Source organism: Sus scrofa, chromosome X (genome assembly GCF_054392235.1).
Source record: "Sus scrofa isolate SSC_HxYL_T2T_F1_AM1 chromosome X, Sscrofa_HxYL_maternal_Yorkshire_Landrace_v2.0, whole genome shotgun sequence".
NCBI lineage: Eukaryota > Metazoa > Chordata > Mammalia > Artiodactyla > Suidae > Sus > Sus scrofa.
Genome location: NC_139401.1, coordinates 107,271,893 through 107,290,132, shown reverse-complemented (window position 1 = coordinate 107,290,132; position 18,240 = coordinate 107,271,893). Strand labels below are relative to the sequence as shown.

The following is an 18,240-nucleotide window of genomic DNA, read 5'->3' as shown; positions in this document are numbered from 1 at the left end:
AAATCCCAAAACCATGCTTGTTAACAAGGATGTGATTGTGGCTCCCCAGCTTTTCACGTAAGTGAAAACAAATGTAGTAAAAAACATATAAGCATATAGATGAACGCTAAGCAGTGTTCATTTTAGAACCAGAATTAATTTTTTTTTTCTCTGAAAGATATGTAGCTAATACATTGTAATTTAGGGGTCCAAAATTTGGTCTTCTGCTTGCTAAACATCAACTTATAAAAAAAGACTTTGGGGTTTTTTTTCACATTCCTCCATTTACTGAAGTCATCTGAAAATAAAGTCACATGTTTAACAAGTGTTGGTGACCAACTTTTAATAATACATATTTAATTTTCAGAAACATATGCTAACCATCAACAACATGATCAGGGTTCCATCACCCCAGATGTTATTTCATTGGTACATTATATCAATATTTACAAAGGCTTTCAAATTCAACAACACAAAACAAAACTGCTTAATTTTTAAAACTGCAATGCTTTAAAAAAATGTAAACAGTTCATTTTTACATTATTGTAAAAAAGAAGACTCACTCCTTAATGCGGCTTAATTTTTTTTAAGTGAGCAAAGCCTGGTGCTCATGGATAAAGAATGAAAAGAATTCTTTACATAGAAACATTGTGCTCCAGTGTGGCAAAAAAAAAAAAATTATATATACATATACAAAGAAAAGAATCTTAAGTCCACAATTTAGACCACACACACAAAAAAAATTGTCCCCAAATTGAGAAATTTATAAAAACCATTCACACATGGTTGTTGACCTACTGAAAACCTATATAACATTTTCAAAACAATAACTCAGTCAAAAGATACCACTTTTCTTAAAAATGAAATTTTGTGCAAAAGAAATTATTTAAGCTAGAAACAAGTTTCCCCACCCCCGATAAGAGGCCAAAAGAGCCACTGAAATAATTTAACTCTGTTAGATTTAGTGCATGTAACCAAAAGGCACACACATGTGATTAATATATTATATATTCATGCATAGACCTGTGCATGTTCACAATTATATAACAAAAAACACAAACATAACAAAACATAAAGCCTCATGTTTGACAATGTTATTCTAGCTACATTCCTTTCTATTCTATCAGTCCAGGGTTTACTAGATCATTAACATTGCCCCTCAAAAAATATATTATATTTGAACAACTTCCAATGAAAATTTTAAAAAAGGATGTTAGCCTGAAACTATCATATTTTTCAGTTCTGATACATATAGAAACTTGCTGATATGTTTATTTTAAATGTCATTTCAAATTAAGATACATTTTTCCTTTTGTTAATAAACACTTTGATTGCTCCAGTGAAGTCAGCAGAGAGGAGAACTTCTGTGTTATCTGTCTTCATAATACCTTAAAAGCATAAAAAAAAGATTTTAGTTGATTTAAATGAGTATAAAGCCTGCTACCACACCTGTCATATATGCCTGTGACCCTCCACGTCTGGGGCGGAAGAACCTCCCCTTACCTTTTCAGTCCCTCTTTCCCAGCTTGCTCCTGTAATCCTTTCATCCTCCTATACCTCTCCTCTCTGAGGCTCACTGCCACTTACCTTGTCTTAGCTGGTCTCTTCCTGGCATAGGGAGATTACAGTCCCTTGGAGCCTGGATGTCTAGATTCACTTGCAGGCAGCCAAGGCCTCCTAAATTGTCTAATTTCCTCATTTCAAGACAAGAGGCTAGCTTGTTATTCAGCCCCAGGATTGGAGTGTTGACAGGATGGATTCAGCTGGGCAAGTCTTCTCTTAACAGGGTTCACTAATGAGGTTAGCAATAAGGTTACTGCACAGCGGACATACTGAAACTGCCAGGAAATGAAGTACACACGATTGCTCTGTGAATGCTGACAGCACCTTTCACCTTTCCAGTCCACATACTGAAGAGCCCTGTAGCTACGAAGGGCAAAAATGCTTACCTCTTACATTTGCTGGTAACAGCATTTAATGAACAAAATTCAGTGTTAACTATTATGCATAGGCAAAAACTGTAGATTTAAGGACTGATAAGTAAGGAAGAAAATAGTCCAAACTTTAACTGGAGAGTTGTATACAGGATGAGTTAGACAAAATGGTTTCTCTTAGATTTGCTAAAAAACATATCCTAAGCCTCTGAACATTCCTAAGTACCCTTTCTGTATATCTCAAAGCAGTGCTAAGGAACAGCAGCAGCAGCAAAAAACTGAGGGATATCAGAAAGGCTAGAGAAGAAAATAATTTGTCACATATATATAAAAATGCTTTCTAAGATACAATAATAAGAAAGGTGTCTATTAATGTCAGGCATTTTGCTACGTACTTTACATATGTTATCTTTAATTCTTATCACTTTTTTGTGTTTTCAGCTGTATCTTCTTTAAATTAAAATTTTTTTATTTTTGGTTTTTAAGGGCTGCACCTGCAGCATATGGAGGTTCCCAGGCTAGGGGTCAAATTGGAGCTAGAGTTGCCAGCCTACACCACAACTCACAGCAATGCCAGATCCTTAACCCACTGAGCAAGGCCAGGGATCGAACCTGTGTCCTCATGGATGATAGTCAGATTTGTTAACTGCTGAGCCATGACAGGAACTCCTATATCTTTTTTTTAAATTGAAGTGTAGTTGATTTACAATATTGTGTATAGCAGTTCAAACAGTTTCAGGTATACAGCAAAGTAATTTGGTTATACACATATATATGTATATATCTATATTTTTAATTTTTTTCCATTATAGTTTATTATAAGATATTGAATATAGTTCCCTGTGCTATAGTAAATTCTGTTGCTTACCTATTTCATATCATACTGCGCATCTGTTAATCCCATACTCGCAATTTCCCCTTCCCACTTCCCCTTTGGCAACCATAAGTTAATTTTCTACGTCTGTAAATTTGTTTGTCTTGTAAGTTCACTTGTACTATTTTTTAGATTCTACATATGTGATCTCGTATGATATTTGTCTTTCTCTGAACTTACTTCACTTAGTATGATAATCACTAGGTCCACCTATGTTTCTGTAAATGCATTATTTCATTTTTTATGGCTGAGTAATGTTCTAGTGTGTGTGTGTGTGTGTGTGTGTGTGTGTATCAGTGCATGTGCATGTATCTTTTTGAATTATAGTTTTGTCTGGATATATGGCCAGGAGTAGGCTTGCTGGATCATATGGCAGTTCTACATTTAGTTTTCTGAGGAAAATACTTTGAGAAACATCCTTTGTGCACTGTATCGTTGTTGTGGCTTTATTAACTCTTTGCAAGGCTTGGTTTAGTCTCTAAAGTGAGAAAACATATTTAATAAACTATTTGTTTTCATTGGTAACTGGTCCAAAGTTACATGATTTTACCTTACTCTTATGAATTAACAGGGACAGTTTTTTTTTATATAATTGGCACTCAATATCACTTGAGGGTTTCTTTTCACTTCCTAATCTGAGCATTTTACATAACTGGAAGTACTATTCATTCTCAAAGAATATGCTGTAGGGAGTTCCTGTCGTGACTCAGTGGTTAACGAATCTGACTAGGAACCATGAGGTTGCGGGTGCAATCCCTGGCCTCACTCAGTGGGTTAAGGATCCAGCATTACCGTGAGCTGTGGTGTAGGTCGCAGACGTGGCTCGGATTCCCGTGTTGCTGTGGCTCTGGCCTAGGCCGGCAGCTACAGCTCCAATTAGACCCCTAGCCTGGGAACCTCCATGTGCCATGCGTGTAGCCCTAGAAAAGACACACACACAAAAAAAAAAAAAAAAAAAAAGCATATGCTGCAAAGGGAAAGAAATTACAGGCTTGTAAATAGCTATCTATGAGAAGCTGTAAATTTGTGGCAAGTAGAACAGAACACTGCTTTCATTTTGGTTTAATTCACTTATTTAGCAAATGTTTATATAGCATCTACTATATGCAGACAAGCACTGTGCTAGGCACTGGTAGTATGACAACAAATAAAACACATACAGATTATAGTGTAGTAGAAGAGACAGACAATAAATTTTGTATATGTTTAAGTCTTGTTTGCAATTCTCAGAGAGAACAGTTATCCATTAAAAAAAATGACAAACTTTAAAAATTTTCATTCTTCAATTCCCAGGTGAATTTAAAAGAAGTAGAACTTGTAAGAACTATGTTACTGAAATGTTCATAAATGCACATCTGACAACCATTATGTTACAAACAAGAAATATTCTTCATACTCATGAAAACTTCTTCATATTCATGAATACCCATAGGTCAATGAAGCTACTAAATGCTAATAGAAAAAATGTAGGAGAAATAAAATGTGAGTACCTACCAGAGGGCATGGTATCTAAAACCTCAGCATCTTCACCTTTATCATTCCCTTCTGATTTTTCAGATTGCATATCCAAAGACAACATTAAACTTGGGTTTGGAGCAAAGATGGCTGATGTGACAACTGCATTATGGGCTGGGAAAAAAAATTTACTTCAGGATAACTAATAAATTTGATTCTAAACATCAAGACAAAAATACATAAAAAATAATAGTGTACATTATATGCAAATATCTTTAAAAACATATAAGCAACTAAGAACTATCAAAAACCCAAAAATACTTCCCAAAAAACCCCAAACTACATATAAGTTCCGAGATTCCATGATGACTTCTCAAATTTTAGACAAGTTCCTCCTCAGTACGGAAAAACCAAACAAAACTAATACAAAGCAAAAGTAGTTAAATTGTCAAACTGTTTCTCTGAAATAATCCCTAAACAAATTTACTTACAGTACATCTCTATTTTAACTTTACTCACTTATAAGGCACACAAAAGTAGCCACTTACTTACCTTTAATACCTTCCCAAAAGTCATTACGATCCCTCCTGACTGAAGTAAACTTGCTTAGGTCATGGTAAGTACTCCAGATATAAACATACTTATCTTCTGAGCCACTAACGAGGTAACTAAAATCATGGCTAAATTTAGGGAAGAAAGAAAAAAAGTCAAATTGTAAGTTTTTTTAGGTTTCCCTCTATCAGAGCTTCCTGGCTTAAAACGCCTATGAAAACATCAAACAGAACTTGTTGAAATATAGACTCTTAGTCTCACTCCAGAGGTTTTGAATGTATAGGTTTGACATAGGGGGCCAGAGGCATTAGTATTTCCATCAAACCTCTAGGTAAATGCTGCTGGGTTAACACACACTGGCAGGAATGCCTACTTAACAGATAAAAGAGAGAACTGGAATATGTTACCAATTAAATTATTGGGTAATTTAAGAAGAAAAGATGGAGTTCCCCTCGTGGCGCAGTGGTTAGCGAATCCGATTGGGAACCATGGGGTTGCGGGTTCGATCCCTGCCCTTGCTCAGTGGGTTGGGGATCTGGCGTTGCCATGAGCTGTGGTGTAGGTCGCAGACGCGGCTCGGATCCCGCGTTGCTGTGGCTCTGGTGTAGGCCGGTGGCTACAGCTCCAATTGGACCCCTAGCCTGGGAACCTCCATATGCCGCCGGAGTGGCCCAAGAAATGGCAAAAAGACAACAACAACAACAACAACAACAACAAAAAAGAGAACTGGTAAGAAAAGGGCTGAAAGAGGGCTATAAAGGGAGAAGAGGTAGGTATTTCATTCAGGAGAGCCTGAAAATCCTAAATTAAGAATTCATATAACAAATATGTTAAGGTATAAACAGAGAATACTGTACTTTAGGGTGTCAAAATGCTTTATTAGCTTCTGTATCTAAAGGGATCAAGACCATGGATGCGGTGGGGGAAGGGAGTAAATTCCTTTTAGAAAGCTTACATAAAAGTACAAAAGCACAAATGCTGGAGCTGGGAGTCTTCTAAACCTGGCTCTGCAACTACCAGTGTAGTGTGACTTTAGGCAAATTACTTAATTTTCTCCATCTCAGTTTCTTCACTTGGAGAGTAGGGGCAATTCGAACTCTATCAAACAAGTGGCTACGCTAAGTACCGCATGACTGATAATATGAGATACCAGCTGTAAACATGCAAAGGAATTAACAATACCATATAAACATAAGGCATAGATCAACAGAAAAATGGGAGTAGGGGAGAAATGTTCTGATCTCCTTCCAGAATTTCTCATTGCCAACTTACCTGAAACTTGCTTTGATCTGGCTGCTGCTGTTGACATACCCCTTATACTTCATGGACAGTGACAAATCTCTAAGATCATATAGTCTGATTCTGGAGTCATTTGAGGTTACCAGTATCTAAAAACAAATGAAAGGAAAAGCTAAAAATACCATCTTTTAATCTGTGTTAAGGTATAACCAAAAAAGGGTATTACACACACAGAGAATATATCTCAAAACTAGAAAAGCAGTATTCCATAGAAAAGGAAATATATTCTTAGCCAAGATATAAAGAACTTACTTTCAGGAGTCTATATATAGTGTGAAGAGAGATGGTTTTGAATACTTAGTACCTTATTTTCTCCAGGTAAAGGCTCAATGCCAGTAATTTTTCTTCCGACCTTGTTACGCCCTCTGGTAGATCGGACATGTATTTGTGTGTGGTATTTCAAATGCTAAAAAGTCACAATTTAAAGAGATCAGAATTAGAAAGAACCTCAAAGATCATCTGAGCCAACTCACAGACAGACGTGGTATTATTTACTCCAGTTTACAGATAAGGCAGTTAAAGCCCAGAGAGGATACACCAACTTATTCCACACTGCAGAAGTGTTTTACTAAGTACGTAACTTATACAAGATATTCCTTTACCTCTGTATCATAGAAAATACACCTGCCATCATATGTTCCAATCACTGCATATTTGCCATTCTGACAGAAATTTGCAGCTGTGATCAATTTTGTTTGACCATCTACTTCATTCCACAAAGCCACTTTTTTGTCAGGTATGTTCCAAAGGCGGAGTTTTCCATCCAATGACCCACTTAGAAAATACCTGTCATCCTAAAATGTGACAAAAGAGAAAGCTTTCATTTTACCACATGAAGAAAAACTCATGAGCAAATCAATACACTGTCTATTAGAAATAATGTTAAAATATGTAGATTTCATTTAAAAAGTATTTATAAAATAAGCAATATTTCATTCACTAAAAATAACAACTAGAAACTTCACTATTCATTTTGGAGAAATGATAGTCTAATCACTTTATCATATCCTTAAACTGCTTTTCCCAAGTTATAGACGTTAACAGATAATGTGTTGGAGTGTAGGTTGTGTGATCAAATAAGTTTGAGAAATTCTGGGTTACTGAAAGTTAAACAGGATTCTCAATTAACATGCATTCTGATTCTCTAAAAGGTGATAAAGTAGGTAGCATTTTTCAACTTATTTAACCACTGAACTTTTGTAGGGAGTTGGCAGAGGGCCAGGAAGGAACATCTAGCAGGGCTAGCACATTCAAGGAACAGGCTTTAGGAAACACTATCCTATAATGGTGCATTTGCCCAGACACTCCTTGGGATACATGCAACTTCTGGATAAAAGAGTAGCTAATGCCAGTTAGCCCACAGAATCAGTCAATTTTTGGAACTCTGACACCCTGTCAGCAAAGAATCACTTCACCATTTAAATTCTTCAATCAAATTCTCAATCTCAAACCAGGGGTTCTCAGCAGATGGCAATTTGGCCTCACAGGAGACATCTAGCAACATCTGGAGACTTTTTTTTTTTTTTTTTTTTTTTTTTTGGCTGTGCCCTCAGTATGCGGAAGTTCCTGGGCCAGGGATTAAACCCGAGCCACAGCAGTGACAACACCGGATCCTCAACCTACTAGGCCACCAAGTAACTCCTGGAGACATTTTTGATTGTTACCATTTAGAGGGTGGGGTGCTATGACATCTAGTGAGTAGAAGCCAGGAATGCTGCTAAACATCCTATAATGCACAGGATAGCCTTTCCTCCTTCTATGCCAAAGAATTATCCAACCCCAAATGCCAATAGTGCTAAGGTTGAAAAACCCTGCTCTAAGCTAAACTAGGCCTATCATGAAGCTGCTCTAATTTTTGGTAACATAAGAATTAAAGATAAAATAAAATAACTGGAACGCCAAAACAAGAAACAGATTTTCTTCTCCACTCAAGGTTATTATTCTTATCCACCTCTAAAGCCTATCAAGGATAACTTACACAGAATGGGCATTTTTATGGCTATGGTATAGAAGGCCTGATTCAATGTCTACCAGTAGAAGTGCAGAACAAGTCAAATACTTCATCTGGGTCTTAGAATTTAGAATTTTATTTACATACATACATATACGTGCATATGTATATACATGTGTCTATCTCTATTTGGCTATTTTTTTTTTATAACTCTGCTTCCTTCTTTCCAGGTAACATTATTTGATAGACACATATTTTGGAGGAAAATGTCAACATCACCCCATTCTTCCCTAACTCTTCTCAAAACCTCTCTACAGCAGCAGAATTTTTAGAAATAATACTTCTCAGTTTCCAAAATAAAACCAAATGAAAGTACAGAAAAAATACTGACTAAACAGAAACCTTAATAATAAAGTACTACATAGATAACTATTACCACCTAAGACCCCTCTCTTTCCACCTTGATACATTATAGTCAAAACAGAGGGGGAGGGAAGGGTTTTGTTCATAGTTGCTAATAGCAGTAAATCCATCCTTTTGTTGCCTCCTCTGCTGACAGGATGTGGGTATTATTGAGAAAGAAGCCTTCAAAGGTTGATGGTCAAAACTGATATGATATCAACATAGATTAAGCATTTTTAATTATAAAAAGTTCAAGTCTTCTCTAAGGGTTCAGAATTATTACTGCCCATGTTATAAGCCTGCCCAGGGAGGGAATTCATATTGAGAGAAAAGTCATTCTTCTCACTCAATATGGGGAAAGAAAGAAAAAAATGTGAATATAACTGAAAGTTTGCATGAAAAAGACAATGGGTATTAAACATACAGAGATGAGGACATGATTGGAAATGTAATCATGCACCAATGTAGGAGAGGGAAAATCAACCAGGATCAGCTCAAACTCTCCAATTATTTCAACCTGGCTAGTGAAGCCGCACCAACACATGACATCCCTCGTGCTTACAGCTGCAAAGAACTAAAACTAATCTAGCCTTATGTACTTGGTGGCTCTATCCTATAGGATATTATAAGATAGGTCTAGATTCCATGATGGTAGATTTTTCTCCTTTCATATGGTTGAAATCATATGAAATACTTTCTTTCTAGAGTAAAGACATTAACTGTTTTTCTACATTGAAAATGAGTTAAGAAAGGATCTCAAGATGAACAATGTTTCCAGACATTAAATAGGAATTCAGTATATCTTTTTTTTTTTTGGTCTTTTTGTCTTTTTAGGGCCGCACCCGAGGCATATGGAGGTTCCCAGGCTAGGGGTCTAATTGGAGCTGTAGCTGCCAGCCTACACCAGAGCCACAGCAACACAGGATTTGAGCTGCGTCTATAACCTACACCACAGCTCATGGCAATGCTGGATCCTTAACCCACTGAGCGAGGCCAGGAATCTAACCCGTGTCCTCGTGGATGCTAGTCGGGTTCGCTAGCCGCTGAGCCACGACCGGGAACTCCAGAATTCAGTATATCTTGTAAGGAATTTTGGTTTTTGCCTCTTTCAATATTTTCTTCTTTGTCTCTTTCCTTCCTGACCTTCCTATGACAATTCCTACTTATATGCTTCCCTTTCTCATTTATCCACCTCTGCCTGTTCTTCTTCTACCATCTCTCCTCTTTAATAGGATATTTTCTTAGTTTATACCCTGCATGTCTTATTAAAGATTTGGGATGACTTTTCACCATTGCATTTAGGCTATAATATTTCCAGCCCTTCTAATGCAGATTAGCAGAATACATATTCCCTTTCTCATTTTTAAAGCAAAATGAAAGAGTAAAGTTGCTCTTAACTATGTGGCTATTGATAATTTTTTTTCCTGTCATCCAATTACGCTCCAGAGAAAACCGGGTTCCCTCACCTTCCTCACAGTGTAACAAAAAAATGTGGAAATAATTACTTACTCTTGGATGGAAAGCTATGGCAGTGACAAAATCTATATGCTGAAAACAGCAAAGGCATTCTCTTCTGGAAATGTGCCATAATCTGACTGTTTTATCCATGGAAGAAGAAAGCAGAAAGTAGTTCTATGGAGAAATTGACATTGATTATTTTATCACCATATGAAAAATTACTTATACCACAAAAGTGAACTTTTGGTTATATACCTCAATAATTTTGTCATTATTACTGCCATATGCAGCATCAGAAAGCACAAATGATTATCCAATTCACTTGCACAATCCCATTTTTTCCCAAACAGGTAATTTCTCTGATTCTAAGACTTTTTCACATTACCTATTCTGAAATCAGGATTAATCTTATGACTTTTGTTGAAAGAAATCTGCCAGGCACCAGTAGAGAACTAAGGTGTGCTTTAGTTGTTAAAGCCTGCATATACTGGAACCTAGCTATGAATATAAGTCATCTATTCATTTGATTGTCATTTTGGTTCAGTTATTTTCACATTGATAATACTGGTGAATTTTAACTCACATGGATTCTCTGTCACTTAAAATGCCTTCAAAAAGATTACCCTATGATGTAGCATGGAAATGAAAAGTTACTGTGCATCTGTCATACCCTAGGCAAGAAAATTAGAGAACAGAATTGGTCAAATCTCTTAGAATACATCATAGAATTTTCAAAGCTAGAAGAGGGTAGTGTAACTGTTTTAGGCATTGTGGTGGCCCATCACCCAGAAATCAAACATCTATCTGTCAAAAGCTTCTAGCTGGCAAAAGCTCTTTTATTTCTAAATACAATCTATTTAAAGGGAGAACTGAGTTATACTGAATGAGAAAACTGAAATGGGATCCTAGTATTCCCTGGTATGCATAAAGGTGCTAAACAAATTGGAATAATAATGACATTTACTGAGTATTTACTTTGTGCTAAACATTGTTCTTAGCACTATACAGCAACATTATGAGGTAGGTACATTATTATTATTTTTTTTTTTTTTGGCTGCGCCTGAGGCAGGTAGAAATTCCCGGGTCAGGGACTAAACCCGGGCCACAGCAGCAACCCAAGCTGCTGCAGTGACAATGCCAGACAGAGCCTTAACCTGCTGTGCCACAAGGGAACTCGAGGTAGGTATACTATTATCCCCTTTCACAAATGAGAACATTGAGTAGAGAGGTTAAATAATTTGTCTAAGACTACACAGCTTGTCAGGGGGGGGAGCTGGAGTTCAAACTTGGGTAGTCTGGCCCTAGGTCCAGGCTTAACTACCACATTATTCTGCACAGTGCTTAAGTAGAACGCATGTTATGAAAAACAAGAAAGTCTAATAAGCACAATTTGGATACGTTATTGTACTGCTACATAAATGCTATTTGTGCCAGTTTTTAAAATGTACATTTTATGTGGTATACCTGTTTTTAAACAGATGGTGTATCTTACAATCAAAAAACAGAATTTTGAAAAGTAACAAAAAGAAAAAATCTAAAAACCCAAAAGAGTTAAACTATAAAAATAAAACCAAAACAACAGAAAAAAAAAAAACAACGGAATTTTGAAAGATTTACAATAACTTTTGAAACATCTAGTAACAATTCTTTTTATTTTCAAGATCTACTCAGTCCCAGAAAAGTTTTTTTTTTTTGTCTTTTGTCTTTTTTTTTTTTTTTGTTGTTGTTGTTGCTATTTCTTGGGCCGCTCCCGCGGCATATGGAGGTTCCCAGGCTAGGGGTTGAATCGGAGCTGTAGCCACCGACCTACGCCAGAGCCACAGCAACGCGGGATCCGAGCCGCGTCTGCAACCTACACCACAGCTCACGGCAACGCCGGATCGTTAACCCACTGAGCAAGGGCAGGGACCGAACCCGCAACCTCATGGTTCCTAGTCGGATTCGTTAACCACTGCGCCACGACGGGAACTCCCAGAAAAGTTTTGAAGAGTATGTATGGTTTGCTTTTTTCCTGTTGATTAATAATAACAAGGCATATAAAATTAAATCAATAGTCGGCTGTTCATTAAAACTGACTTTATTCACTTCATGCAACGGTCCATTGCTTTAAGCATATGAAAGAACTATGAAGACATCCATGAAAGCTGCTAAAGACATGTTAAGATTTGTTCTATTATGCCAAGAGGTTTCTGTTCAATAAATACCTAATAAGTGAAATTAAATAGTTTTCTTGAGCTAAGCATGCTCCTGGGAGTCAAAAAAATTAGATTCAGATCTAAGTGCTACCCAAAACTAGTTTTGTGATCTTGGACAGGTCAGAGGCTCAGTCTTCTAATCTACAAAATGAAATATCTACTTCACAGGGTTGTTATTTTAAGAATTAATAAAGTAATTCTGTTACCTGGCACAAAACAAGTCTTCGACAGACAGAAACCCCCCTATAAATACCAACTCTGCTAGATACTGAAGATAAACAACAGTAAAGTCAGATCTGACCCCTACTCTTTTTTTTTTTGCTTTTTAGGGGTGCACCTGTGGCATATGGAAGTTCCCAAGCTAGGGGTCAAATCGGAGCTACAGTTGCCGGCCCACACCATAGCCACAGCAACCCTGGATCCGAGCATCTGTGACCTACACCACAGCTCAGGGCATCGCCGGATCCTTAACCCACCGAGGGAGACCAGGGATCGAACTTGCATCCTCACGGATCCTAGTCAGGTTCATTAACCACTGAGCCATAAAAGGAACTCCCTCTGATCCCTACTCGAGGGGCTTAGAATCTTGTTGCCAATATGTATCTAGAAATATACATAAATAGTTCAGTAAAAAAGAAAGTTTAAGAAAAGAGCACACAGGATTTCCCACTGTGGCTTAGGGAGTTAAGAATCCGACTAGTATCCATGAGAATGCAGGTTTGATCCCTGGCCTCATACGCCACAGCCATAGCAATCCCTGGTCTGACCTGAGTCTTGACCTACACCACAGCTTGAGGCAGTGCCATCAGATCCTTAACCCACTGAGCAAGGCCAGGGACTGAACCCACATCCTCATGGATACTAGTCGGGTTTATTTCTGCTGAGCCACAACAGGAACTCCAGATTAAGGACACTTTAGATTTCCCTTTTGTGACAACCCAGATTTCACACATGGTTGGGAAGGAGTTTAAATACACAACTGGGGCTCAGTTTAAAACCAGACTACCAGGTGAGGTCCCAGCTTGTTCTAGGAGGTTAGAGAAAGACATTATGACAGATGGGTTATGAAATGCATCCAAAACAGGACATATACATAACACATATACATAAGCACGTAACAGCACATATATAGCTCTACACAAATATGATAGGAACAACAATTCAAAAATGGAGTGGTTCAAAGCTGGAGTTCAGGGGAAGCCTGACTTGCTGATATGTACCAGTGATATTGTGATACATTAGGTTCTCCTGACACAGTTAAAACATATGGGCACCACCAGTATCCCTACTGGTATTTTGTTAACTAAGATGATGCTTCTCAATTTAAGGCTTTTAAATATTACTTCCCCCCAGGTGAAATTTTTTTTTTTTTTTTTGCTGCAGGTGTGGCCTTAAAAAGAAAAGAAAGAAAAGAAAAAAGAAAAAAAGTACAAATATATAGACAGATCCAGATAGAAACTGTAAAGTAACCTAAACGTTTTCTCATTAGCCTAATCTGATGCTTCTCTTTTTTAACCTTAATTAATTTTTAACTCCCATGAAGTATACACGAACATTCAAACATCTGACGGTGTGACAGTCATACAAATAAAATATTTGTTTTTATCCTAAAATAGTTACACAGAATTAATACACAGTTCAAGTAAGATTTCTTACTTTAGACCATGAAAGATCAAGGAGATCAGCCGTATGTCCTTTATATTTGCAAAATGGCCTTTGTCGAAATGGTGCATTTTTATCATCTGGGTCTTCATCAGCTCCACTACATACCTGTTTAAACATGAAAACAAATGTTAAAACTAGAAAAACAAAAGCTTCAGACTTTTCCCATCCCATTTGTTCTCCCATCATTTTGTATGATGCTTGACTGAAATCTTGATCTACCAAAAGCTGACTCCCCTTTATGCTGCATCTACTACTTATCACTTCCTTACCTCCTTTTCCTAATAAACCAGGATCATCCCTGAAGACACTTTCACAATCTTTCCCTCCCTAACAGAGTCCTTTTAAGAGCATCTGTTCCTTTAGGAGAGGTGGAAGCAGCACTAGGGTGGGGGTGGGGGTGGGGGTGATCACGATTGGTCTAAGCTCATTAAGATAAACTCATTCCCCTTTGCAATGACGACTAGTTTAGGCATGTGCTATAATTTTCATCAATCAACATGAGGCAATTCCGTTTAGAGGATGGGGAGACAGAGGAGCCTTCTAGAAAGATTTCCTCACTATTAAAAAGGACTATACAAGGTGATCTTCCTCTTTCCTGCCTCTGAACATTGTTGTCTGCATGTAACACCTAAGACAGCAGTAGCCGTCTGAGAGGAACAAACCCAAGAGAACAAGAGATGAAGAGCAACCAAGCAGGAGGATGGTAGGCCCTTGTGTCCCTGATGATCCTTCTGAGCTGCGAATTAAGCAACCCTGGAGCCGCCTTACCTCCAGACTTGCTTCCTCATTGTTTAAGCCATTTTCAGTTGGATTTGTTAGTTGAAGTCAAAAGCATCCCAACAGGTAGGTAGAAAATAATGCCATACACGTGTGCCGTGCATTTAGTTGACAACATGCTTTTGTATTCAGTATCTGAATGAATTCTAACAACTCTATGAGGCAGGTAACATCGAGGATGAAGAAATTAAGGGGAAAAAATTGAGGCTCAAAGAGGTCAAAATAACATATTAGAGGTCACACAGCTACCTGGAAACAGCAGACGCAATGCAAAAATACAAGTCATCTAACTAAGTTCAGAGGCTGTTCCTCAATGTTTTAGAGAAATGTTGCATGAGCAAAAATATGGAGTGTTAGCTAAGCCTTATGTATTTAAGGAAGGGTAGGCAGGAAGATGAGAATAGAGAAAAACGTATATGGAAATATAGTAGGGGATTAGATTTAGAGTAGAAAGATACTTTGAGACCAGGTCATGAAGAGCCTTGGATTTGTGGCCTAAAACTTCAGATATTCTAAGGTGATAGAAAGCCAACACAAATTTCTGAAAAGGAAAAATAACACATCTGACAGGTGCTTTAGAAAGAGAATGCTGGGCAATAATGTAAAAGATGGTTTAGAAATAGAGTGAGGACAGGAAGGGCAGTCAGTTAACGTAGGAATAATGAGTGCTTGAATAGGACAGTGGTTGTGGGGATTAATAAAAACTACCACTGCTATCTGTCTACAGCTTCACAGTTTATAAAACATTTTCACATCTACTGTGGAGGTAGACCAGCAACACAGATGCCCTGACCTAATCCTAGATGACTATAGAGCTCCTTCCCCTAATTTTACTGCCAGATTAGTGAGCACTGCTGGAAGACAGAAAACCAAACAGGCTTCTTGCCCTGTTACATAAAATTCAAATTTCTGTTTGATAATCATTTTCATTTTATTAATTCCTTAGCATATTCCCTCTAACAGTGATTCCAGATCTTTTTTTCTCTTAAACATCCCTCTTCTTTTCCTTGTACTCTACACTATTTCAAAATACTTAGATAATGTATTTTTGATTATAAGGTAATACATGCTCAGTACATACAATTCAGAAAACATAGGAAGTAGGAAAACTAAAATTAAAACCACCTATAATCTACTAAAATTTTGACCATCTTCAATCTTTCTTTTTTTAAAAGCATAATTGAAATCATATTGTACATATGACTCAGTATCTTCCTTTTTATTTTACATGAACACTTTCTGTATCTCACTCTCTGGAAACACTTACTAGCTGCATATGGATACACCATAATCTAATCATTTCCAATTTACTGGTCATTTAGAATTTCCAATGTTTTGCTAAATATTAAATAGCAATTCAGTGAACATCCTAGAACATGAATCTTTATCCCTATTTTATTACTTGTTTATCCTAACATAAGGGGGAAAGGCTTAAACTGGAGTCTTTTATAGTATCTTCTGTTGTTTGTCTTAAAATCAGGCAAGTTTACTAACAAAAATTTTAGCAACATAGGTAAGTATAAAGAATCAAATAAAAATGACCTAAAACCCTACTACCATAACTACTAGCTATAATTTAGTGTTTTTCCTTTAGGTTTTTAAATCTATAAATATTAATAGGTATTTTTAGTCAAAATTAGGATAATACATCTAATTTTTCATTCTGTTTTTTTTTCAATTAGTATTTCACTTAGAATGTTTTTAATGTCATTAAAGAGACTTTGAAAAGAATTTAAGGACTGCAAAGTATTCTACTGTATGGATTATACGACAGCTTTTATTTTCCAACTATTACAAATTTAGTTTGTTCAATTTTTAGCTGTTGTGAGAATACTAATATGAAAATCATTTTACTTACATCTTTGGGTATATACGATTATTTCTTTATGACAGATTTTTAAAGGTAGAATTATCAAGTGAAACATTGTATCTTTTATCTATATCTGTACTTCTGTATCTGAATAGATAATCTATATGTAGACAGATACATCTCTATATAAATACAATATGTATATAAAACTTTATTGTGAACATTTCTAATATACACAGAAGTAGACAGAATAATATAATAAATAGTATAATGAAATGTATGCATCCTTAATTTTTTCTTTTCTCGGCTGCCTGGTGGCAAAGGGGTTCCCTGGCCAGAGATCAGATCCCAGCTGCAGTTGCAAACTACACAGCAGCTACAGCAACGTTAGATCCTTTAACCCACTGTGCTGGGTCAGGGATTGAACCTGTGGTGGCGCTGCAGAGACACTGCCTATCCCACTGCACCACAGAGGGAACTCCACATCTTATCACCTGCTTTAATGACTATCAACATCTTACTCACCTTGTTTTATCAATCCTCCCGCTTTGATGTATTTGCTTCTTTTTGCTGACGCATTTAAAGGAAGATCTAAATACCATTGATTTTATCAGTAAATATTCTATGTGACTCTCTAATATCTCTTTTAAATACAGCTACAATTATATTATACCTAAGAAAATTCCATTTGTACTGTCTAATATCAAATCCATATTCAAATATCCTGATTATCTAAAAATGTTTTAAAGTTGGACTGCTTTGAATTGTAAGCCTTTTTCTTTCTTTCTTTCTTTCAGCTGCAACCACATGTGCAAGTACCTGGGCCAGGAATTGAAGCTGTGCTGCAGCAGTGACGTGAGCTGCTGCAGTGACAATGCCAGACCCTTAATCTGCTGAGCCACTAGGGAAATCTGCCTTTTGATACTTCTTAACACTTACTATATACCAGATATTGTATTGGTTACCTGAAATATTCAAAATAAATATTTCATATCTGCTTACAATCTCTTTTCAGTATTTAAAAGCCAGAATGAGGAGTTCCCATTGTGGCTCAGCAGTAACAAATCTGACTGTATCCATAAAAACCAGGATGAGCCTTTTAAAATAAGTCAGATTATGTCATCCTCTGTTCAAAAACCCTCCACTGGCTTGGTTCTCAGAGCAAAAGCCAAAGTCCTTGCAGTGGTCTACACATTATAAATGCCCCATCTACACCTCTGGGACTTCATTTTCTACTACCCTTCCCTTTGCTCACTGGCTCCACCTACCCAGGCTTCAATGCTATTTCTTTTTTCTTTCTTTCTTTCTTTTTTTTTTTTTTTGCTTTTTAGGGCCACACCCATGGCATAATGGAAGTCCCCAGGCTAGGGGTTGAATTGGAGCTATAGCTGGCGGGCTACGTCAGAGCCACAGCAACGTGGGAGCTAAGCCACATCTGTGACCTATACCACCGCTTGCGGCAACACCGGATCCTTGACCCACTGAGCAAGGCCAGGGATCAAACCTGCATCCTCATGGATACTAGTCCGATTCATTTCTGCTGCACCACAAGGGGAACTCCCCTCAATGCTATTTCTTGAACATACCAGGACTTACTCTGGTTTACTGCAGTTTCACTTGCTGTTTCCTCTACTGGGAATGTTGTTTTTCCTCCAGATGATTCCTTCCTTTACCACCTTCAAATTGTTCTCAGATGACATCTTAGTGAAGCTTTCCTGTCTATCTTATTTACCTCCTGTTATCCCATTTTATCTGCTTTATTTTTCTCCATGAAATTTATCACTTTTAATATAACATTTACTTATTCTGTTTCTGTCTCCCATCACTAGAATAAGCTTCATAACAATAGATTTTTTTTGTTTCTTTTATTCACTACTATATTCCCAACT

General features: G+C 37.0%; 1 protein-coding gene across 3 annotated transcripts in view; it reads right to left on the bottom strand.

Moving 5' to 3' along the window:
- Positions 1 to 305: 305 nt before the first annotated feature.
- Positions 306 to 18,240, bottom strand: part of WDR44 (WD repeat domain 44) — a 75,495-nt gene continuing 57,560 nt past the window's right edge. For 2 of the 3 annotated variants that reach the window (XM_021080420.2, XM_085008240.1), the window contains 8 exons: positions 13,756 to 13,869; positions 9,956 to 10,078; positions 6,696 to 6,887; positions 6,398 to 6,499; positions 6,067 to 6,182; positions 4,795 to 4,922; positions 4,282 to 4,416; positions 306 to 1,367 (listed from right to left, as the gene is read on the bottom strand). In XM_021080420.2, the coding sequence (XP_020936079.1) occupies positions 1,273 to 1,367; positions 4,282 to 4,416; positions 4,795 to 4,922; positions 6,067 to 6,182; positions 6,398 to 6,499; positions 6,696 to 6,887; positions 9,956 to 10,078; positions 13,756 to 13,869 (1,005 nt within the window). In that variant the 3' untranslated portion in view covers positions 306 to 1,272. Of the gene's footprint in view, positions 2,432 to 3,905; positions 4,417 to 4,794; positions 4,923 to 6,066; positions 6,183 to 6,397; positions 6,500 to 6,695; positions 6,888 to 9,955; positions 10,079 to 13,755; positions 13,870 to 18,240 lie in introns of all 3 variants that reach the window. The other variant, XR_014835541.1, reaches the window with a different exon arrangement.